This window comes from Somniosus microcephalus, unplaced genomic scaffold, assembly GCF_052327205.1.
Source record: "Somniosus microcephalus isolate GS21.2 unplaced genomic scaffold, FLI_Smic_1.0 unresolved_chr2, whole genome shotgun sequence".
Lineage (NCBI taxonomy): Eukaryota > Metazoa > Chordata > Chondrichthyes > Squaliformes > Somniosidae > Somniosus > Somniosus microcephalus.
In genome coordinates this window covers 11,370,214-11,394,116 of record NW_028225180.1, presented here as the reverse complement: position 1 = coordinate 11,394,116, position 23,903 = coordinate 11,370,214, and the positions used below count along the sequence as shown (strand labels likewise).

General features: G+C 50.7%; 2 protein-coding genes across 2 annotated transcripts in view; both read left to right on the top strand.

Moving 5' to 3' along the window:
* The window catches only part of LOC147092098 (AMP deaminase 3-like), a 997,179-nt gene that overhangs the window by 177,265 nt on the left and 796,011 nt on the right, over positions 1 to 23,903 (top strand). The window lies entirely within an intron of this gene.
* Positions 3,884 to 23,903, top strand: part of LOC147092111 (solute carrier family 15 member 4-like) — a 166,540-nt gene continuing 146,520 nt past the window's right edge. Inside the window, exon 1 of the mRNA XM_085976382.1 lies at positions 3,884 to 4,574. Within this exon, the coding sequence (XP_085832508.1) occupies positions 3,987 to 4,574 (588 nt within the window). The 5' untranslated portion in view covers positions 3,884 to 3,986. The remainder of the gene's footprint in view (positions 4,575 to 23,903) is intronic.

Sequence of the window (23,903 nt, the reverse complement as noted above, 5' to 3'; positions counted from 1 at the left end):
GAGTGAGAGTGAGGGGGAGGAGCAGACAGAGCGGGAGAGAGGGAGGGAGAAAGTGAAAGTGAGAAGGGGAGAGGGAAGGAGAGAGGGAGGGAAGGAGAATAGGCGAAAGGGAGGGAGAAATGGAGAATGAGAGTGAGAGGGGGACAGAGGGAGGGAGGGAGAAAGTGAAAGCGAGAGAGAGGGGGAGAGGGAAGGAGAGAGGGAGAGAGGGAAGGAGAGAGGGAGGGAGAAAGGAAGGGAGAGAGGGAGGGAGGGAGAGAGGGAGGGAAAAAAGGGTGAAATGGAGGGAGGGATGGAGAGAGGGAGGGAAAGAGAAAGAGAGAGAGCGCGAGAGGGAGGGAGAAAGGAAGGAAGGAAGGGAGGGGAGTTAGTGAGGGGAAGAAAGAAAGTGAGTTGGAAAGAAAGAGGGCAAGAAAGAAGGAAGAAAGGAAGGAAGGGAGAAAGAGAGAGAGAACGAATGAACTCCCATTTCGACAGCGCCTTTCATGACCTCAGGACCTCCCAAAGTGCTTTCCGGCCAATGAGAAGTACATCACTGACGTGTACTCACTGTTGTAAGGTAAGAGACGCGGCAGCCAAAATGCGCACAACAAGCTCCCACAAGCAGCAGTGTGATAAACGACCAGATTCGGAACAGAGCCTGTGGGACGGAATGGAGAAGGTTTGTAAATAATGTCAGGGCCTGGAGTTTAAGTTGGTCGCCAGGAGGGGGCAACAAAGGCTGATTTAAACAAAGGGAGAGGAAGCTGGGGTATCGTGTCAACCATACCCTGCCCCCGCACCCCCCCCCCTCGGAGCCATCTGAATCAAACAAGACGGGGTAAGGGCAGGGGAGTGGGACTAGCTGAGAGTCAGCATGGGCTCGACGGGCCGAATGGCCTTCTCCCGTGCTGTAACCATTCTATGACTCTATCCTAAGTTTCACAAGGCATGATCCCAGAACTGAGATGTTATATCTATCAGGAAAGAACATGAGAAATAGGAGCAGGAGTCGGCCGTACATCCCCTCGAGCCTGCTCCGCCATTCAATAAGACCATGGCTGACCTGCTACCTCAACTCCGCTTTCCCGCCTGATCCCCATATCCCATGATTCTCGTAATATCCAAAAATCTCTCGCTCTCTGTCCTGAATATACTCAACGACTGAGCCTCCACAGCCCTCTAGCGTAGAGAATTCCAAAGATTCACCTCCCTCTGAGTGACGAGGTTTCTCCTCATCACAGTCCTATATGGCCGACCCCTTATTTTGAGGCTGTGACCCCTGGTTCTGGACTCCCCAGTTCTTGAGACATGGACAATGTACAGCAGGCACCTCAAAGCACTGGAGAGGTACCACCAACGCTGCCTCCGCAAGATCTGGCAAATCCATTGGCAGGATAGGCGCACCGACGTCAGTGTTCTCGCTCAGGCCAACATCCCCAGCATCGAAGCTTTGACCACGCTCGATCAGCTCCGATGGATGGGCCACATCGTCCGCATGCCCGGTACGAGACTCCCGAAACAAGCGCTCTACTCGGAGCTCCGGCACGGCAAGAGAGCCCCAGGTGGGCAGAGGAAACGCTTCAAGGACACCCTCAAAACCTCCTTGGAAAAAAGTGCATCATCCCCACCGACACCTGGGAATCCCTGGCCCAAGACCGCACAAAGTGGAGGAGAAGCATCCGGGAAGGCGTTGAACACCTCGAGTCTCTTCGCCGGGAGCAAGCGGAAGCCAAGCGCAGACAGCGCAAGGAGCGCACGTCAACCCAAACACCCCACCCACCCGCCCCTTCAACCACCGTCTGCCCCACCTGTGACAGAGACTGTAGGTCCCGCATTGGACTCATCAGTCACCCGAGAACTCATTTTTAGTGTGGAAGCGAGTCATCCTCGGTTCCGAGGGACTGCCGAAGAAGATGATGAAGTTCCAGACTCTCCAGCCGGTGGACAACAGCCTCTCAGCATCGACCCCGCTCAGAATCTTGTACGTTTCAATGAGACAGACTGAACAGGCTGGGGCTCTTTTCTCTGGAAAAGAGAAGGTTGAGGGGCGACCTGATAGAGGTCTTAAGAATTCCGAGAGGGTTCGATCGGGTCGACGTGGAAAAGATGCTTCCACTTGTAGCTCAGTCCAAAGTATGAGATCGTCACTAATAAATCCAACAGGTAATTCAGGAGAAACACCTCCACCCAGAGAGCGGTGAGAATGTGGAACTCGCTCCCACAGGGAGTGGCTGAGGCCAATAGCAGAGATGTATTAAAGGGGAAGCCAGATCAAGACATGAGGGAGAAAGGAATAGAACCATAGAACGATACCGCACAGAAGGAGGCCATTCGGCCCATCGTGCCTGTGCCGGCTCGTTGATAGAGCTCTCCAATTGGTCCCACTTCTCCCCTCCTCTTTCCCCACAGCCCTGCAAATTATTTCCCTTCAAGTATTTATCCAATTCCTCTTCTAAATATTGAATCTGCTTCCACCGCCCTTCAGGCAGCACATTCCGGATCACAACTCGCTGCATAAAAAATTCTCCTCATCGCCCCCTCTGGGTCTTTTGCTAATTATCTTCAATCTGTGTCCTCTGGTTACTGACCCTCCTGCCACAGGGAGCAGTTACTCCCCACCGCCTCTATCAAAACCCATCGTGATTTTGAACACCTCCATCAAATCGCCCCTAAACCGTCTCTGCTCCAAGGAGAACAATCCCAGCTTCTCCAGTCTCTCCACATAACTGAAGTCCCTCATCCCTGGTACCATTCTGGTCAATCTCCCCTTAACCTTCTCTGCTCTAAGGAGAACAATCCCAGCTTCTCCAGTCTCTCCACATAACTGAAGTCCCTCATCCCCGGTACCATTCTGGTCTATCTCCCCTAAACCTTCTCTGCTCTAAGGAGAACAATCCCAGCTTCTCCAGTCTCTCCACATAACTGAAGTCCCTCATCCCAGGTACCATTCTGGTCAATCTCCCCTTAACCTTCTCTGCTCTAAGGAGAACAATCCCAGCTTCTCCAGTCTCTCCACATAACTGAAGTCCCTCATCCCTGGTACCATTCTGGTCAATCTCCCCTTAACCTTCTCTGCTCTAAGGAGAACAATCCCAGCTTCTCCAGTCTCTCCACATAACTGAAGTCCCTCATCCCTGGTACCATTCTGGTCAATCTCCCCTTAACCTTCTCTGCTCTAAGGAGAACAATCCCAGCTTCTCCAGTCTCTCCACATAACTGAAGTCCCTCATCCCTGGTACCATTCTGGTCAATCTCCCCTAAACCTTCTCTGCTCTAAGGAGAACAATCCCAGCTTCTCCAGTCCCTCCACGTAACTGAAGTCCCTCATCCCTGGTACCATTCTGGTCAATCTCCTCTGAGACAGAAGGGAAGAAGGTGTAGAATCATAGAACGATACAGCACAGAAGGAGACCATTCGGCCCATCGCGCCTGTGCCGGCTCTTTGAAAGAGCTGTCCCATTAATTCCACCCCCCGGCTCTTTCCCCATCACCCTGCAGAGAGGAAGTAGGGTTGGGAGAAGGCTCGAGTGGAGCGTTGAAAAGCATCGGCAAGGACCAGATAGGCCGAACGGCCAGCTTCCGCCCTGTAAATCCTCCCTGTAGAATCTGAACCAGATTGCCTTTGATTTGCGGCGAGGAAACCCCACCCACTCCGTGAGAGCTCTCTCTCTCTCTCTGTCTCTCTCTCTCTCTGTCTCTCTGTCTCTCTCTCTCTGTCACTCTCTCTGTCTCTCTCTGTCTCTCTGTCTCTCTCTCTCTCTGTCTCTCTCTCTCTCTCTCTCTCTCTCTGTCTCTCTCTCTCTGTCACTCTCTCTCTGTCTCTCTGTCTCTCGCACACTGACAGACCTCTTGATGTGGTCATGTCCATGTGACTGGGAACAACCCTACAGACATCTGAAAAGAGGAAGCGCGGACAGAAACAGACATGAAACAACAGAGAGAGAGAAATGCGTCAGGGTCACAGCCGAAAGGAGGGCGAGTGATAGAGAGAGAGAGAGCTATCGATGGAGCACGGAGGGGAGACCAAGCCTCTCCTGGGCCGTAAGGCCAAGGAGGCCCACCGGGCCACATCGGCCTTCAAAGGACGCAAGCTGGCCTGTGGAGTCATCCTGATGGTGGAAGTCCTGGAGCGTCTGGCCTTCTACGCCGTGGTGGGCAACCTGGTCCTTTACCTCAACGGCTCGTCCTTTGGCTGGGAGGGCTCCAAGGCCACCAGCGCCAGCCTAGTCTTCACCGGGGCGGCCTACCTTGTCTCGCCCTTCGGGGGCTGGCTGGCCGACGCCCACCTGGGCCGCTTCAGGACCATCGTGGCCGGGATGGCCCTCTACCTGGCCGGGATGCTGGTGCTGCCCCTGACCGCCGAGCCCAGGACCCGGGCCCTCTTGTGCGGCAATCGGACGGGAGGAGGAGGAGGAGGGGAGGGCGGAGGCAACCTGACCGCCCGCTGGAACCACTCGCAGCCCGGGGGCGTGGGGGCCGCGGCCGGAGACGGAGGGGAGTACTGCCGGGGCTTAGTCTACACGGGGCTGGTGGTGACTGGGCTGGCGGTGGGATGCGTCAAGTCCAACATCACTCCCTTTGGAGCAGATCAGGTGAGGGCTGATGATTTATTATCATTCCCCATCCCCCCCCATTAAGATAATTCTTTATCTGGGCAGGCAAGGGATATGCCAAGGACCTTTATAAAACACTGGTTAGTCCCCAGCTGGAGTATTGGGTCCAATTCTGGGCACCGCACTTTAGGAAGGATGTCAAGGCCTTGGAGAGGGTGCAGAGGAGATTGACGAGAATGGTACCAGGAATGAGGGACTTCAGTTACATGGAGAGACTGGAGAAGCTGGGATTGTTCTCCTTAGAGCAGAGAAGGTTAAGGGGAGATTGACCAGAATGGTACCAGGGATGAGGGACTTCAGTTACGTGGAGAGGCTGGAGAAGCTGGGATTGTTCTCCTTAGAGCAGAGAAGGTTAAGGGGAGATTGACCAGAATGGTACCAGGGATGAGGGACTTCAGTTACATGGAGAGACTGGAGAAGCTGGGGTTGTTCTCCTTAGAGCAGAGAAGGTTAAGGGGAGATTGACCAGAATGGTACCGGGGATGAGGAACTTCAGTTACATGGAGAGACTGGAGAAGCTGGGATTGTTCTCCTTAGAGCAGAGAAGGTTAAGGGGAGATTGTCCAGAATGGTACCAGGGACGAGGGACTTCAGTTACGTGGAGAGGCTGGAGAAGCTGGGGTTGTTCTCCTTAGAGCAGAGAAGGTTAAGGGGAGATTGACCAGAATGGTACCAGGGATGAGGGGCTTCAGTTAAGTGCAGAGGCTGGAGAAGCTGGGATTGTTCTCCTTAGAGCAGAGAAGGTTAAGGGGAGATTGACCAGAATGGTACCAGGGATGAGGGACTTCAGTTACGTGGAGAGACTGGAGAAGCTGGGATTGTTCTCCTTAGAGCAGAGAAGGTTAAGGGGAGATTGACCAGAATGGTACCAGGGATGAGGGGCTTCAGTTAAGTGCAGAGACTGGAGAAGCTGGGATTGTTCTCCTTAGAGCAGAGAAGGTTAAGGGGAGATTGACCAGAATGGTACCAGGGATGAGGGACTTCAGTTAAGTGCAGAGGCTGGAGAAGCTGGGATTGTTCTCCTTAGAGCAGAGAAGGTTAAGGGGAGATTTAATAGAAGTGTTCAAAATCATGAGGGGCTTTGATAGAGGAAATAAGCAGAAACTGTTTCCAGTGGTAGGAGGGTCAGTAACCAGAGGACACGGATTAAAGATTATCGGCAAAAGAACCAGAGGGGGAGATGAGGAAAAAAATATATTACGCAGCGAGTCGTTGTGATCTGGAACGCGCTGCATGAAAGGGCGGTGGAAGCAGATTCAATAGTAACTTTCAAAAGGGGAATTGGGTAAAGACTTGAACAGGAACAAGTTGCAGGGCTATGGGGAACGAGCGAGGGGGAGTGGGACGAATTGGAGAGCTCTTTCAAAGAGCCGGCACAGGCACGATGGGCCGAATGGCCTCCTCCTGTGCGGAAACATTCTACAATTCTATGATGTCTGGCAATGAACGATGCTCATCATTGTCTCAAAAAAACATCTGTGGAACGGCACAGACGAACAGAGACTGAGAGAGGAGAGAAAGAGAGAGGCAAGGCTCAGGGGACGACAACAACAACTTGCATTTAAATAGTGCCTTTAATGTAGTAAAACATCCCAAGGTGCTTCACAGGAGCGATTATCGAAGAAAATTCCACAGAGAGCCACATGAGATAGTCGGACAGGTGACCAAAAGCTCGGTCAAAGAGGTCGGATTTAAAGGAGCGTTTTAAAGGAGCAGAGAGAGGGAGGCGGAGAGGTTCAGGGAGGGAATTCCAGAGCTTAGGGGCCTAGGCGGCTGAAGGCACGGCCGCCAATGGTGGAGCGATGGAAATCAGGGGTGTGCGCAACAGGCCGGAATTGGAGGAGCGTAGAGCTCTGGGAGGGTTGTAGGGGCTGGAGGAGGTTACAGAGATAGGGAGGGTTTTGGGGGCTGGAGGAGGTTACAGAGATAGGAGGGTTGTAGGGCTGGAGGAGGTTACAGAGATAGGGAGGGTTCTGGGGGCTGGAGCAAGTTACAGAGATAGGAGGGTTGTAGGGGCTGGAGGAGGTTACAGAGATAGGGAGGGTTGTAGGGGCTGGAGGAGGTTACAGAGATAGGGAGGGTTGTAGGGGCTGAAGGAGGTTACAGAGATAGGGAGGGTTGTAGGGCTGGATGAGGTTACAGAGATAGGGAGGGTTCTGGGGGCTGGAGCAGGTTACAGAGATAGGAGGGTTGTAGGGGCTGGTGGAAGTTACAGAGATAGGGAGGTTTGTAGGGGCTGGAGCAGGTTACTGAGATAGGGAGGGTTGTAGGGCTGGAGGAGGTTACTGAGATAGGGAGGTTTGTAGGGGTTGGAGGAGGTTACTGAGATAGGGAGGGTTGTTGGGCTGGAGGAGGTTACAGAGATAGGGAGGCTTGTAGTAACTGGAGGACGTTACAGAGATAGGGAGGGTTGTAGGGCCGGGGGAGGTTACAGAGATAGGGAGGGTTGTTGAGGCTGGAGGAGGTTACAGAGATAGGAAGGATTGTAGGGCTGGCGGAGGTTACAGAGATAGGGAAGGTTGTACGGTCTGGTGGAGGTTACAGAGTTTGGGAGGGTTGTAGGGCTGGAGGAGTTCACAGAGATACAGAGAGTTGTAGGTACTGAAGGAGGTTACAGAGATATGGAGGGTTGTAGGGACAGGTGGAGATTACAGAGATAGACAGGCTTGTAGGGGCTGGAGGTGGTTACAGAGATCGGAAGGGTTGTAGGGGCTGGAGGAGGTTACGGAGATAGGGAGGTTTGATGGGGCTGGAAGAGGTTACAGGGTTAGGGACGGTTGTAGGGGCTGGAGGAATTTTAAGAGATAGAGATGTAGGGCTGGAGGAGGTTACAGAGATAGGGAGGGTTGTAGGGCTGGAGGAGATTACAGAGATAGGGAGGGTTGTAGGGCTGGAGCGGGTTAGAGGGATAGGGAGGATTGTTGGGCTGGAGGAGGTTACAGAAATAGGGAGGTTTGTAGGGCTGGAGGAGGTTACAGAGATAGGGAGGGTTATAGGGGCTGGAGGAGGTTACAGAGATAGAGAGGGTTGTAGAGCTGGAGGAGGTTACAGAGATAGGGAGGGTTGTAGGGGCTGGAGGAGGTTACAGAGATAGGGAGTGTTGTAGGGGCTGGAGGAAGTTACAGAGATAGTGAGGGTTGTAGGGGCTGGAGGAGGTTACAGAGATAGGGAAGGTTGTACGGTCTGGTGGAGGTTACAGAGATCGGGAGGGTTTTAGGGCTGGCGGAGGTTACATAGATATGGAGTGTTGTGGGGCTGGAGGAGGTTAAAGTGATAGGGAGGGTTGTAGGGGCTGGTTGAGTTTACAGAGATAGGAGGGTTGTAGGGGCTGGAGGAGGTTACAGAGATAGGGAGGGTTGCAAGGCTGGAGCAGGTTAGAGCGATAGGGAGGGTTGTAGGGCTGGAGGAGTTTACAAAGGTCGAAGTGTTGTAGGGGCTGGAGGAAGTTACAGAGATAGGGAGGGTTGTAAGGCTGGAGGAGGTTACAGAGAAAGGGAGGGTTGTGGGGCTGGAGGAGGTTACAGAGGTAGTGAGGTTTGTAGGGCAGGAGGAGGTTACAGAGATAGGGAGGTTTGTAGGGTCTGGCGGAGATTACAGAGATAGACAGTGTTAAGTCTGTGAGTTGTTCAAGTAATTAATACTCAGACTTAATCAGTAACAATAAAACAGGTCTTTACTGGTTGGAGGTAGGGACTACACTGAATACAAGATTACTGCACAGTGCTTATCGGTGTGTTCACCCCCGGTATTACGTCTACAGCAGCCTGAGAAAGTAGTACATCTCTTAAGGTGGAACAGGCTTAAGCTCTCTTAAGGTGGAACAGGTTACATACACAACACTCCTCCCTTCTTAGCTTTATAGTCACCCCCCCATTTAACATAACGTAATAACATATATACATATATAACTTCATGTTTAACGTAACATATCACAGATTCAGTCTCTGCGGAAAACAGTTCACAGATTCAATCTCTGTGGTGTAGTCGGTTCACGTTACTCATTCAATAGTCCTTTCATGGATTTAACAGCTTGAACTTCCGAACTGATTTGGCTCCGTTCGGAGGGACCACGTGTGTGATCTGGTAGAGGTGATAATGGTTCAGATGGGTCATCTTCTGTTTTTACTTTTCCTTTTCTGCTTCTTGGAGACTCTCTGGGCTCCATTGTCAGCTGCCACAGCTGCCAGCTGCATGCGCAGTTCCTCCTTCTCTTCCTCCTTTCTTCGTAGTAGAGCCACTTTCTCCCGATGTTCCGTAGACTTTCGGTGCTCCTCCATGATTTCTGTATGGTGGGAGTCGAAGTTACAAGTTGGGCAGGACAGGACATAGTAATATTCGGAGTCGTCCGACAGGTCAGCGAGAGGGTCGTCTATTTCCTCCCTACCCAGCTGGACGTTAGCCAGCTCTTGTTCCAAATCCAGACATCTTTCCTGAAGAGACTTCTTCATGTGTACCTCTGCATCCAGCTTTTTCTGGGCTTTCAGCAAGTCGTTTACTAGTGACCTCATTTGTGATTTTAATACTTCAACTTCCTTTGGAGATTGATTGATCGGACTATGCAATCCCTCTACCGGAGCAGCTGTTTCAGCGGTCTGTTGTTCTACATTGACATGAGTCAGCGTACTTTTGGCATCCAATGGATGCTCTGTTGCAGTCGTTTCAGTCTGTGTCGTCACATCAGCCATCTCAATGACTTTTGAGAGCTCCGAACCCTTTTCCTTTGAAGATCGCAGCTCGTGTTCAAGTTTTTCCCATTTCAGAGTCTTGTCCCTCAGCATATGAAGGAGTTGGCTGACCGTTAACTCTTCTGACACCAGATTATGGCACGCACCTTCAGAACCTGAATCAGCTTTGATTCGTTCGGCCTCCTCGCGCAGATGGTTGGTGTGCTCCTGCTCCATTTTCTCCATCAGTTGCTTCTGTTGCCTTTCCAGATTCTCCCACTCTGTAACAAAGAACTTTTTTATTTCATTCATCTCTTGCTCAAAACGGCGAATCATTTGTTCTAATTGCTGTTGTAGTTTGAAATGGAGTTGAGTTCGAGCCCAGTGTCCCTCAAGAATGTGCATATCAGTAGACTTGACAGACTCAGAATTCTCTGTTAAACTATGTTGTTGTTGCTCAGTGGAATTCTGTGCTGAAACTTTGTCTTTTGCACATGGTTTGGTCTTACCATCATCAGTTCTAGAGTCCGGGCTGATTATCTGCACCGAGTTCTCACTCTTTATGGCTTTTAGCGAATGCCAGTCCATATTTATGTTTCTAAACCACTCCCGACCTAGTAGTGGTGGACCTCCCTCCGGTAGCACATATAAGTCCATTATTTGACTTCCTTCGCCCTTGTTGGCCACTGCAACTTTTATTGTCCCGATGGGGTACACTCTCTGCCCCGTGTAGGTTGTCAATATAATCTCCGTATCCTGTAGGGGAATATGTTGGAATAACCTTCTGTAATCTTTCTTATTCATGACCGACAATGCCAATCCAGTGTCCAATTCCATTTTTACTTGGACTCCTTCTATCTGAAGAGTAACCCAAATTGTCTGGAGGTCTGCACCCTTACCAACGTTGAGTACCCTTAAGCTAGCCAGTTCAATACTGCTTAAGCCAGCCAGTTCATTACTGCTAGCGTCTGAATCGGACTCCTGTTCGGCCACCTTGTGTACTTTTGCGTATTTTCCTTGCGGTGACTTCTTGTTGCTGGTCTTCTTCCCTGACCTGCATACTCTAGCTATATGTCCAAGCCTACCACAAGTTCTACATTCTTGGTTTTTAAACCAACACTGGTTCTGATCATGCGTTGTCTTTCCACAACGATAACATTTGCCAGAACTCACACCCAATTTGTGTGCACTGAGCTCCGGTGACCGTAGCTGCATTACTGCCGTGCCTCTCGCTGCGGCTTCGTGTGCTGCTGCCATAGTGACCGCCTTCTCAAGCGTCAGCTCATTCTCCTCGAGCAGTCGCTTTTGTGTATCCTGTTTAAATAAACCACACACAAATTTGTCTCGTAGTGCATCTGTCAGTCCCGTTCCAAACTGGCAATATTTCACTAATTTACGCAATTCCAGCAAATATTCAGCATTGCTTTCATGCTGTAGCTGCCTTCTGTCGTAAAATTTAAATCGTTCCGCTAGCATCAGCGGCGTGGGGTTTAGATGATCTTTCAGGACAGTAACAATCTCATCGAACGTCTTATCCGCCGGTTCATCTGGTGATAACAGGTGTTTCAATTGCCCGTATGTCTTCGCACCCATTAAATTTAATAATGTTAGAGCTTTATCTTGGTCACGAATTTTATTGGCCTTACAATAATTTTTTACTCTTTCAACATATATGGTCCAATCTTCGAGGTCACTATCAAAGGTACTAATATTCCCGTGTTTAGGCATTGTAGATTTGCAATTTCTCAGATTTTATTTTCTTTACTTGTTATCAAAGATGCCGGCTTCCCGCTCTTGCCGTCGTCCTCCGCCCACAAAATGGCGGTTTTCCCGCGCTTGGTGGTCTTCACCCGTCCCCCGACGCCGTCTCCCTTCAGCCCCCGAGTGCGGCCCTTATCTTCGCCGCGATCGCCCGAGTGCGGCCCTTATCTTTGGTCCCGATCGCTGACCCGCGCTGCGCCTCGCACTTGAAGCGGCTCCCGGCCTCTGGCTCACCCGCTCGCGCGGCTCTTGCTCGCTCCCTCCCGGGCTCTGGCTTACCCACGAGGTTATGGAGGCTTCAGGGTCCTAATGCCTGTCGCTTCCAGTCGCTGGAAGCTGTCAGGATTTCTGCTGCCCTTCAGTTTTGAGTGGGGTGTTGAGGATTGAAACCTCTCTTCAACATCCTGTCTTTGGACGAAGCCGCCGTGGAATAACTGCCGCAGGGTAAGAACCTGACTCGTCGCCAGTGTTAAGTCTGTGAGTTGTTCAAGTAATTAATACTCAGACTTAATCAGTAACAATAAAACAGGTCTTTACTGGTTGGAGGTAGGGACTACACTGAATACAAGATTACTGCACAGTGCTTATATACCGGTGTGTTCACCCCCGGTATTACGTCTACAGCAGCCTGAGAAAGTAGTACATCTCTTAAGGTGGAACAGGCTTAAGCTCTCTTAAGGTGGAACAGGTTACATACACAACAGACAGGTTTGTAGGGGCTGGAGGTGGTTACAGAGATCGGGAGGGTTGTAGGGGCTGGAGGAGGTTACGGAGATAGGGAGGTTTGTAGGGGCTGGAAGAGGTTACAGAGATATAGAGGATTGTAGAGCTGGAGGAGGTTACGGAGATAGGGAGGGTTGTAGGGGCTGGAAAAGGTTACAGGGTTAGGGAGGGTTGTAGGGGCTGGAGGAATTTTAAGAGATAGGGATGTAGGGCTGGAGGAGGTTACAGAGATGGGAGGGTTGTTGGGCTGGAGGAGGTTACAGAGATAGAGAGATTTGTAGGGCTGGAGGACGTTACAGAGATAGAGAGGGTTGTCGGTACTGGAGGAGGTTACAGAGATAGGCAGGGTTCTAGGGACTGGAAGAGTTTACAGAGATGGGGAGGTTTGTAGTGCTGGAGGAGGTTACAGAGAAAGTGATGGTTGTAGGGACTGGCGGAGATTACAGAGGTAGACAGGCTTGTAGGGGCTGGAGGAGGTTACATAGATATGGAGTGTTGTGGGGCTGGAGGAGGTTACAGAGAAAGGGATGGTTACATAAGAACATAAGAACATAAGAAGTAGGAGCAGGTGTAGGCCATACGGCCCCTCGGGCCTGCTCCGCCATTCAATAGGATCATGGCTGATCCGAACCTAGACTCACGTCCACTTCCCTGCCCTCTCCCCGTAACCCCTAATTCCCTTATCTGCTAGGAAGATGTCTATCTCCATTTTAAATTTATTTAATGTTGCAGCTTCCACAGCTCTCTGGGGTAGCAAATTCCATAGATTTACTACCCTCTGAGTGAAGAAGTTTCTCCTCATCTCAGTTTTGAAAGCGCAGCCCCTTATTCTTAGATTATGCCCCCTAGTTCTAGTCTCACCCATCAGTGGAAACATCCTCCCCGCATCCACCCGATCAAGCCCCCTCACAATCTTATATGTTTCGATAAGTTCGCCTCTCATTCTTCTGAACTCCAATGAGTAGAGGCCCAACCTACTCAACCTTTCCTCATACATCAAACCCCTCATCTCCGGAAACAACCGAGTGAACCTTCTTTGAACTGCCTCGAGAGCAAGTATATCTTTTCTTAAATATGGAAACCAAAACTGCACGCAGTATTCCAGGTGTGGCCTCACCAATACCCTGTATAACTGCAGCAAGACTTCCCTGTTTTTATACTCCATCCCCCTCGCAATAAAAGCCAAGATTCCATTGGCCTTCCTGATCCCCTGCTGTACCTGCATACTAACTTTTTGTGTTTCATGCACCAGGACCCCCAGATCCCTTTGTACTGTAGCACTTTGCAGTTTCTCTCCATTTAGATAATAACTTGCTCTTTGGTTTTTTCTGCCAAAGTGCATAACCTCACACTTTCCAACATTATATTGCATCTGCCAAATCTCTGCCCACTCACTTAGCCTGTCTATGCCCTTTTGCAGGTTTTTTATGTCCTCCTCACTCACTGCTTTCCTTCCCATCTTTGTATCATCGGCAAACTTGGATATGTTGCACTCGGTCCCTTCCTCCAAATCGTTAATATAGATTGTAAAGAGTTGGGGTCCCAGCACTGACTCCTGCGGAACACCACTAGTTACTGAGTGCCAGCCCGAGAATGAACCATTTATCCCAACTCTTTGTTTTCTGTTAGATAGCCAATCTTCCACCCATGCCAGTATATTACACCCAATCCTGTGATTTCTTATCTTGATCAGTAATCTTTTGTGTGGAACCTTGTCAAATGCCTTTTGGAAGTCCAAATACACTACATCCACTGGTTCCACTTTATCCACCCTGTAAGTTACATCCTCAAAGAATTCGAGCAAATTTGTCAAACATGACTTCCCCTTCATAAAACCATGCTGACTCTGTCCTATTAAATTATGTTTATCCAAATGCTCTGTTACTGTTTCCTTAATAATGGACTCCAACATTTTGCCAACCACAGTTGTTAGGCTAACTGGTCTATAGTTTCCAGCTTTTTGTCTACTTCCCTTCTTAAATAAGGGTGTTACATTAGCAGTTTTCCAATCTGCCGGGACCTTTCCTGAGTCCAGGGAGTTCTGGAAAATAATCACCAATGCATCCACAATCCCTACTGCCACTTCTCTCAAGACCCTAGGATGTAGGCCATCAGGTCCGGGGAATTTATCCGCCTTAAGTCCCATTATTTTACTGAGTACCATCTCCTTAGTGATTTTAATCGTCTTTAGCTCCTCCCCCCCCCCCATTGCCCCCTGTTTGTCCAGTGTTGGGATATTTTTAGTGTCCTCTACTGTAAAGACTGATACAAAATATTTGTTCAGCGTCTTTGCCATCTCCATGTTCCCCACCACTAGTTTCCCGGTCCTATCCTCGAAGGGCCCAACGTTCACTTTAGCCACCCTTTTTCTTTTTATATAGCTGTAGAAACTCTTGCTATCTGTTTTTATAATTTTTGCTAGTTTACTTTCATAATCTATCTTCCCTTTCTTAATTAATCTTTTAGTTATTGTTTGTTGGCTTTTAAATGCTTCCCAATCTTCTATCCTCCCACTAGATTTGGCTACTTTATATGCCCTTGTTTTCAGTCGGATACTATCCTTTATTACTTTACTAAGCCACGGATGGCTGTCTTTTCTTTTACTCCCCTTTTTCCTCAGTGGAATATATTTATCTTGAAAGATGTGAAATATCTCCTTGAATGTAGACCACTGCTCTTGTACCGTCTTACACTTTAATCTGTTTTCCCAGTCCACTTTAGTCAATTCTACTCTCATACCTTCATAGTCTTCTTTATTTAAGCTCAGTATGCTGGTTTGAGATCCAACTCTCTCATCCTCAAACTGAATTTGGAATTCAACCATATTATGGTCACTCATTCCAAGGGGATCCTTTACTGGGACATTTTTTTAAAATCCTGTTTCATTACACAGGACCAGATCTAAGATTGCCTGCCCCCTGGTTGGTTCAGCTACATACTGCTCAAGGAACCCGTCCCTAATACACTCTATGAACTCTTCCTCAAGGCTGCCATGCGCAATTTGATTAGTCCAGTAAATATGAAAGTTAAAATCCCCCATGATTATAGCTGTTCCCCTGGTTGTAGGGCTGGAGGAGATTACAGAGATAGGGAGGGTTTTAGGGCTGGAGCAGGTTAGAGGGATAGGGAGGATTGTTGGGCTGGAGGAGGTTACAGAAATAGGGAGGTTTGTAGGGCTGGAGGAGGTTACAGAGATAGGGAGGGTTGTAGTGGCTGGAGGAGGTTAAAGAGATAGGGAGGTTTGTAGGGCTGGAGGAGGTTACATAGATAGAGAGGGTTGTAGGGGCTGCTGGAGGTTACACAGATAGGTAGGGTTATAGGGGCTGGAGGAGTTTTCAGAGATAGGGAGGGTTGTAGGGGCTGGAGGAGTTTACAGAGATAGAGAGGGTTGTAGGGACTGGAAGAGTTTACAGAGATGGGGATGTTTGTAGTGGTTGAGGAGGTTACAGAGAAAGTGAGGTTTGTAGGGACTGGCGGAGATTACAGAGATAGACAGGCTTGTAGGGGCTTGAGGAGGTTACATAGATATGGAGTGTTGTGGGGCTGGAGGAGGTTACAGAGATAGGGAGGGTTGTAAGTCTGGAGGGGTTTACAGAGATAGGGAGGTTTAAAAGTCTGGAGGAGGTTACTGAGATAGGGAGGGTTGTTGGGCTGGAGGAGGTTACGGAGATAGGGAAGGTTGTAAGGCTGGAGGAGGTTACAGAGATAGGGAGGGTTGTGGGGCTGGAGGAGGGTACAGAGATAGGGAGGTTTGTAATGACTGGAGGAGGATACAGAGATAGGGAGGGTTGTAGGGCAGAAGTATGTTACAGAGATAGGGAGTGTTGTAGGGCAGGAGGAGGTTACAGAGATAGGGAGAGTTGTTGGGCTGGACGAGGTTACAGAGGTAGTGAGAGTTGTATGGCAGGAGGAGGTTACAGAGATAGGGAGTCTTGTAGGGGCTGGAGGAGGTTACAGTGATAGACATGCTTGTAGGGGCTGGAGGAGGTTACATAGATATGGATTGTTGTGGGGTTGGAGGAGGTTACAGAGATAGGGAGTGTTGTAGGGCTGGAGGAGGTTACACAGATAGGGAGGGTTGTGGGGATGGAGGAGGGTACAGAGATAGGGAGGTTTGTAGTGACTGGAGGAGATTACAGAGATAGGGAGGATTGTAGGGCAGGAGGAGGTTACAGAGATAGGGAGTGTTGTAGGGCAGGAGGAGGTTACAGAGATAGGGAGGATTGTTGGTCTGGAGGAGGTTACAGAGATAGGGAAGGTTGTACGGTCTGGTGGAGGTTACAGCGTTTGGGAGGGAGGAGTTTACAGATTTGGGGAGGTTTGTAGTGCTGGAGGAGGTTACAGAGTTCGGGAGGGAGGAGTTTACAGAGATGGGGAGGTTTGTAGTGCTGGAGGAGGTTACAGGGAAAGTGAGGCTTTTAGGGACTGGCGGAGTTTACAGTGATAGACAGGCTTGTAGGGCTGGAGGAGGTTACAGAGATAGGGTGGGTTGTAGGATCTGGAGGACGTTACAGAGATTGGGAGGGTGATAAGGGCTGGAAGAGGTTATAGGGTTAGGGAGTGTTGTAGGGGCTGGAGGAATTTTAAGAGATAGGGATGTAGGGCTGGCGGAAGTTACAGAGATGGGGAATGTTGCAGCGGCTGGAAGAGATTACAGTGATAGGGAGGATTGTAATGCTGGAGCAGGTTACAGAGATAGGGAGGGTTGTAGGGGCTGGAGGCGTTTACAAAGGTTGGGATTGTTGTAGGGGCTGGAGGAAGCTACAGAGAGGGAGTGTTGTAGTGCTGGAGGAGGTTACAGAGATAGGGAGGATTGTAGGGCTGGAGGTGGTCACAGTGATAGGGAGGTTTGTGGGGCTGCAGAACCTTACAGAGATCAGGAGGGCCGTCGGAGCTGGAGGGTTGTATGTTCTCGTGGAGGTTACAGTGATAGGGAGGGTTGTAAGGCTGGAGGGGTTTACAGAGATAGGGAGAGTTGTTGGGCTGGAGGAGGTTACAGAGATAGGGAGGGTTGTAAGGCTGGAGGAGGTTACAGAGAAAGGGAGGGTTGTAGGGGATGGAGGAGATTACAGAGATAGGGAGGGTTGTTGGGCTGGAGGAGGTTACAGAGATAGGGAGGGTTGTAGGGGATGGAGGAGATTACAGAGATAGGGAGGGTTGTTGGGCTGGAGGCGGTTACAGAGATAGGGAGGGTTGTTGGCCTGGAGGATGTTACAGAGGTAGTGAGGGTTGTAGGGCAGGAGGAGGTTACAGAGATAGGGAACGTTGTACGGTCTGGTGGAGGTTACAGAGTTTGGGAGGGTTCTGGGCTGGAGGAGGTTACATCGATATGCAGTGTTGTGGGGCTGGAGGAGGTTACAGAGATAGAGAGGGTTGTAGGGGCTGGAGGAGTTAACAGAGATAGGGAGGGTTGTAGGTACTGGAGGAGGTTACACTGATAGGCATGGTTGTAGGGACTGGAAGAGTTTACAGAGATGGGGAGGTTTGTAGTGGTGGAGGAGGCTACAGAGAAAGTGAGGGTTGTCGGGACTGGTGGAGATTACAGAGATAGACAGGCTTGTAGAGGTTGGAGGAGGTTACATAGATATGGAGTGTTGTGGGGCTGGTGGAGGTTACAGAGATAGGGAGGGTTGTAGGGCTGGAGTGGGTTAGAGTGATAGGGAGGATTTTTGGGCTGGAGGAGGTTACAGAGCTAGGGAGGGTTGTAGGGCTGGAGGAGGTTACAGAGATAGGGAGGGTTGTAGGGGCTGCAGAACCTTACAGAGATCAGGAGGGCCGTCGGAGCTGGAGGGTTGTATGTTCTCGTGGAGGTTACAGTGATAGGGAGGGTTGTAAGGCTGGAGGGGTTTACAGAGATAGGGAGAGTTGTTGGGCTGGAGGAGGTTACAGAGATAGGGAGCGTTGTAAGGCTGGAGGAGGTTACAGAGAAAGGGAGGGTTGTAGGGGATGGAGGAGATTACAGAGATAGGGAGGGTTGTTGGGCTGGAGGAGGTTACAGAGATAGGGAGGGTTGTAGGGGATGGAGGAGATTACAGAGATAGGGAGGGTTGTTGGGCTGGAGGTGGTTACAGAGATAGGGAGGGTTGTTGGCCTGGAGGATGTTACAGAGGTAGTGAGGGTTGTAGGGCAGGAGGAGGTTACAGAGATAGGGAACGTTGTACGGTCTGGTGGAGGTTACAGAGTTTGGGAGGGTTCTGGGCTGGAGGAGGTTACATCGATATGCAGTGTTGTGGGGCTGGAGGAGGTTACAGAGATAGAGAGGGTTGTAGGGGCTGGAGGAGTTAACAGAGATAGGGAGGGTTGTAGGTACTGGAGGAGGTTACACTGATAGGCATGGTTGTAGGGACTGGAAGAGTTTACAGAGATGGGGAGGTTTGTAGTGGTGGAGGAGGCTACAGAGAAAGTGAGGGTTGTCGGGACTGGTGGAGATTACAGAGATAGACAGGCTTGTAGAGGTTGGAGGAGGTTACATAGATATGGAGTGTTGTGGGGCTGGTGGAGGTTACAGAGATAGGGAGGGTTGTAGGGCTGGAGTGGGTTAGAGTGATAGGGAGGATTTTTGGGCTGGAGGAGGTTACAGAGCTAGGGAGGGTTGTAGGGCTGGAGGAGGTTACAGAGATAGGGAGGTTGTAGGGGCTGGAGGAGGTTACAGAGATAGGGAGGGTTGTTGGGCTGGAGGAGGTTACAGAGGTAGTGAGGGTTGTAGGGCTGGAGGAGGTTACAGAGATAGGGAGGGTTGTAGGGCTGGAGGAGGTTACCGAGGTAGTGAGGGTTGTAGGGCAGGAGGAGGTTACAGAGATAGGGAATGTTGTACGGTCTGGTGGAGGTTACAGCGTTTGGGAGGGAAGCGTTTACAGAGTTGGGGAGGTTTGTAGTGCTGGAGGAGGTTACAGGGAAAGTGAGGCTTTTAGGGAGTGGCGGAGTTTACAGAGATAGACAGGCTTGTAGGGGCTGGAGGTGGTTACAGTGTCCGGGAGGGCTCTGGGCTGGAGGAGGTTACATAGATATGGAGTGTTTTTGGGCTGGAGGAGGTTACAGAGGTAGAGAGGGTTGTAGGGGCTGGCGGAGTTTACATAGTTAGGGAGGGTTGTAGGTACTGGAGGAGGTTACAGAGATAGGCAGGGTTGTAGGGACTGGAAGAGCTTACAGAGATGGGCATGTTTGTAGTGGTTGAGGAGGTTACAGAGAAAGTGAGGGTTGTAGGGACTGGCGGAGATTACAGAGATAGACAGGCTTGTAGGGGCTGGAGGAGGTTACATAGATATGGAGTGTTGTGGGGCTGGAGGAGGTTACAGAGATAGGGAGGGTTGTAAGTCTGGAGGGGTATACAGAGATAGGGAGGTTTAAAGGTCTGGAGGAGGTTACTGAGATAGGGAGGGTTGTTGGGCTGGAGGAGGTTACAGAGATAGGGAAGGTTGTAAGGCTGGAGGAGGCTACAGAGATAGGGAGGGTTGTGGGGCTGGAGGAGGGTACAGAGATAGGGAGGTTTGTAATGACTGGAGGAGGATACAGAGATAGGGAGGGTTGTAGGGCAGGAGTAGGTTACAGAGATAGGGAGTGTTGTAGGGCAGGAGGAGGTTTCAGAGATAGGGAGAGTTGTTGGGCTGGAGGAGGTTACAGAGGTAGTGGGAGTTGTAGGGCAGGAGGAGGTTACAGAGATAGGGAGTGTTGTAGGGGCTGGAGGAGGTTACAGTGATAGACATGCTTGTAGGGGCTGGAGGAGGTTGCATAGATATGGAGTGTTGTGGGGCTGGAGGAGGTTACAGAGATAGGGAGTGTTGTAGGGCTGGAGGAGGTTACAGAGATAGGGAGGGTTGTGGGGATGGAGGAGGGTACAGAGATAGGGAGGTTTGTAGTGACTGGAGGAGATTACAGAGATAGGGAGGATTGTAGGGCAGGAGGAGGTTACAGAGATAGGGAGTGTTGTACGGCAGGAGGAGGTTACAGAGATAGGGAGGATTGTTGGTCTGGAGGAGGTTACAGAGATAGGGAAGGTTGTATGGTCTGGTGGAGGTTACAGCATTTGGGAGGGAGGAGTTTACAGATTTGGGGAGGTTTGTCGTGCTGGAGGAGGTTACAGAGTTCGGGAGGGAGGAGTTTACAGAGATGGGGAGGTTTGTAGTGCTGGAGGAGGTTACAGTGAAAGTGAGGCTTTTAGGGACTGGCGGAGTTTACAGTGATAGACAGGCTTGTAGGGCTGGAGGAGGTTACAGAGATAGGGTGGGTTGTAGGATCTGGAGGACGTTACAGAGATTGGGAGGGTGATAAGGGCTGGAAGAGGTTACAGGGTTAGGGAGTGTTGTAGGGGCTGGAGGAATTTTAAGAGATAGGGATGTAGGGCTGGCGGAAGTTACAGAGATGGGGAATGTTGCAGCGGCTGGAAGAGGTTACAGAGATAGGGAGGATTGTAATGCTGGAGCAGGTTACAGAGATAGGGAGGGTTGTAGGGGCTGGAGGCGTTTACAAAGGTTGGGATTGTTGTAGGGGCTGGAGGATTTTACAGAGATAGGGAGGGTTGTAGGGCTGGAGGAAGTTACAGAGATAGGGAGGATTGTAGGGCTGGAGGTGGTCACAGTGATAGGGAGGTTTGTAGGGCTGCAGAACCTTACAGAGATCGGGAGGGCCGTCGGAGCTGGAGGGTTGTATGGTCTGGTGGAGGTTACAGTGATAGGGAGGGTTGTAAGGCTGGAGGGGTTTACAGAGATAGGGAGGGTTGTTGGGCTGGAGGAGGTTACAGAGATAGGGAGGGTTGTAAGGCTGGAGGAGGTTACAGAGTAGGGGATGGAGGAGATTACAGAGATAGGGAGGGTTGTTGGGCTGGAGGAGGTTACAGAGATAGGGAGGGTTGTAGGGGATGGAGGAGATTACAGAGATAGGGAGGGTTGCAGGGGCTGGAGGAGGTTACAGAGATAGGGAGGGTTGTTGGCCTGGAGGATGTTACAGAGGTAGTGAGGGTTGTAGGGCAGGAGGAGGTTACAGAGATAGGGAACGTTGTACGGTCTGGTGGAGGTTACAGAGTTTGGGAAGGTTCTGGGCTGGAGGAGGTTACATAGATATGCAGTGTTGTGGGGCTGGAGGAGGTTACAGAGATAGAGACGGTTGTAGGGGCTGGAGGAATTAACAGAGATAGGGAGGGTTGTAGGTACTGGAGGAGGTTACACTGATAGGCATGGTTGTAGGGACTGGAAGAGTTTACAGAGATGGGGAGGTTTGTAGTGGTGGAGGAGGGTTACAGAGAAAGTGAGGGTTGTCGGGACTGGTGGAGATTACAGAGATAGACAGGCTTGTAGAGGTTGGAGGAGGTTACATAGATGTGGAGTGTTGTGGGGCTGGTGGAGGTTACAGAGATAGGGAGTGTTGTAGGGGCTGGAGGAGGTTACAGAGTTAGGGAGGATTGTAGGGCTGGAGTGGGTTAGAGTGATAGGGAGGATTTTTGGGCTGGAGGAGGTTACAGAGCTAGGGAGGGTTGTAGGGCTGGAGGAGGTTACAGAGATAGAGAGGTTTGTAGGGCTGGAGGAGGTTACTGAGATAAGGAGGGTGGTAGGGGCTGGAGGATGTTAAAGAGATAGGGAGGTTGTAGGGGCTGGAGGAGGTTAAAGAGATAGTGAGGGTTGTAGGGCTGGAGGAGGTTACAGAGATAGGGAGGTTTGTAGGTCTGGAGGAGGTTACTGAGATAGGGAGGGTTGTTGGGCTGGAGGAGGTTACAGAGATAGGGAAGGTTGTAAGGCTGGATGAGGTTACAGAGATTGGGAGGATTGTAGGTCTGGAGGAGGTTACAGAGATAGGGAGGATTGTGGGGCTGGAGGAGGTTACAGAGATAGGGAGGTTTGTGGTGACTGGAGGTTGTTACAGAGATAGGGAGGGTTGTAGAGCAGGAGGATGTTACAGAATAAGGGAGGGTTGTTGGGCTGGAGGGAGGTTACAGAGAGGTAGTGAGGGTTGTAGGGCAGGAGGAGGTTACAGAGATAGGGATCGTTGTACGGTGTGGTGGGAGGTTACAGCGTTTGGGAGGGAAGCGTTTACAGAGTTGGGGAGGTTTGTAGTGCTGGAGGAGGTTACAGGGAAAGTGAGGCTTTTAGGGAGTGGCGGAGTTTACAGAGATAGACAGGCTTGTAGGGGCTGGAGGTGGTTACAGAGTCCGGGAGGGTTCTGGGCTGGAGGGAGGTTACATAGATATGGAGTGTTTTTGGGCTGGAGGAGGTTACAGAGATAGAGAGGGTTGTAGGGGCTGGCGGAGTTTACATAGTTAGGGAGGGTTGTAGGTACTGGAGGAGGTTACAGAGATAGGCAGGGTTGTAGGGACTGGAAGAGTTTACAGAGATGGGGATGTTTGTAGTGGTTGAGGAGGTTACAGAGAAAGTGAGGGTTGTAGGGACTGGCGGAGATTACAGAGATAGACAGACTTGTAGGGGCTGGAGGAGGTTACATAGATATGGAGTGTTGTGGGGCTGGAGGAGGTTACAGAGATAGGGAGTGTTGTAGGACTGGAGGAGGTTACAGAGATAGGGAGGGTTGTGGGGATGGAGGAGGGTACAGAGATCGGGAGGTTTGTAGTGACTGGAGGAGATTACAGAGATAGGGAGGATTGTAGGGCAGGAGGAGGTTACAGAGATAGGGAAGGTTGTACGGTCTGGTGGAGGTTACAGCGTTTGGGAGGGAGGAGTTTACAGATTTGGGGAGGTTTGTAGTGCTGGAGGAGGTTACAGAGTTCGGGAGGGAGGAGTTTTCAGATTTGGGGAGGTTTGTAGTGCTGGAGGAGGTGACAGGGAAAGTGAGGCTTTTAGGGACTGGTGGAGGTTTACAGTGATAGACAGGCTTGTAGGGCTGGAGGAGGTTACAGAGATAGGGAAGGTTGTAAGGGCTGGAGGAGGTTACAGAGATAGGGTGGGTTGTAGGATCTGGAGGACGTTACAGAGATTGGGAGGGTGATAAGGGCTGGAAGAGGTTATAGGGTTCGGGAGTGTTGTAGGGGCTGGAGGAATTTTAAGAGATAGGGATGTAGGGCTGGCGGAAGTTACAGAGATGGGGAATGTTGCAGCGGCTGGAAGAGATTACAGTGATAGGGAGGATTGTAATGCTGGAGCAGGTTACAGAGATAGGGAGGGTTCGTAGGGGCTGGAGGCGTTTACAAAGGTTGGGATTGTTGTAGGGGCTGGAGGAAGCTACAGAGAGGGAGTGTTGTAGTGCTGGAGGATTTTACAGAGATAGGGAGGGTTGTAGGGGCTGGAGGAGGTTACAGAGATAGGGAGGGTTGTAGGGCTGGAGGAAGTTACAGAGATAGGGAGGATTGTAGGGCTGGAGGTGGTCACAGTGATAGGGAGGTTTGTGGGGCTGCAGAACCTTCCAGAGATCAGGAGGGCCGTCGGAGCTGGAGGGTTGTATGGTCCTCGTGGAGGTTACAGTGATAGGGAGGGTTGTAAGGCTGGAGGGGATCACAGAGATAGGGAGGGTTGTTGGGCTGGAGGAGGTTACAGAGATAGGGAGGGTTGTAAGGCTGGAGGAGGTTACAGAGAAAGGGAGGGTTGTAGGGGATGGAGGAGATTACAGAGATAGGGAGGGTTGTAGGGGCTGGAGGAGTTAACAGAGATAGGGAGGGTTGTAGGTACTGGAGGAGGTTACACTGATAGGCATGGTTGTAGGGACTGGAAGAGTTTACAGAGATGGGGAGGTTTGTAGTGGTGGAGGAGGCTACAGAGAAAGTGAGGGTTGTCGGGACTGGTGGAGATTACAGAGATAGACAGGCTTGTAGAGGTTGGAGGAGGTTACATAGATATGGAGTGTTGTGGGGCTGGTGGAGGTTACAGAGATAGGGAGGTTGTAGGGGCTGGAGGAGGTTACAGAGATAGGGAGGGTTGTTGGGCTGGAGGAGGTTACAGAGGTAGTGAGGGTTGTAGGGCTGGAGGAGGTTACAGAGATAGGGAGGGTTGTAGGGCTGGAGGAGGTTACCGAGGTAGTGAGGGTTGTAGGGCAGGAGGAGGTTACAGAGATAGGGAATGTTGTACGGTCTGGTGGAGGTTACAGCGTTTGGGAGGGAAGCGTTTACAGAGTTGGGGAGGTTTGTAGTGCTGGAGGAGGTTACAGGGAAAGTGAGGCTTTTAGGGAGTGGCGGAGTTTACAGAGATAGACAGGCTTGTAGGGGCTGGAGGTGGTTACAGAGTCC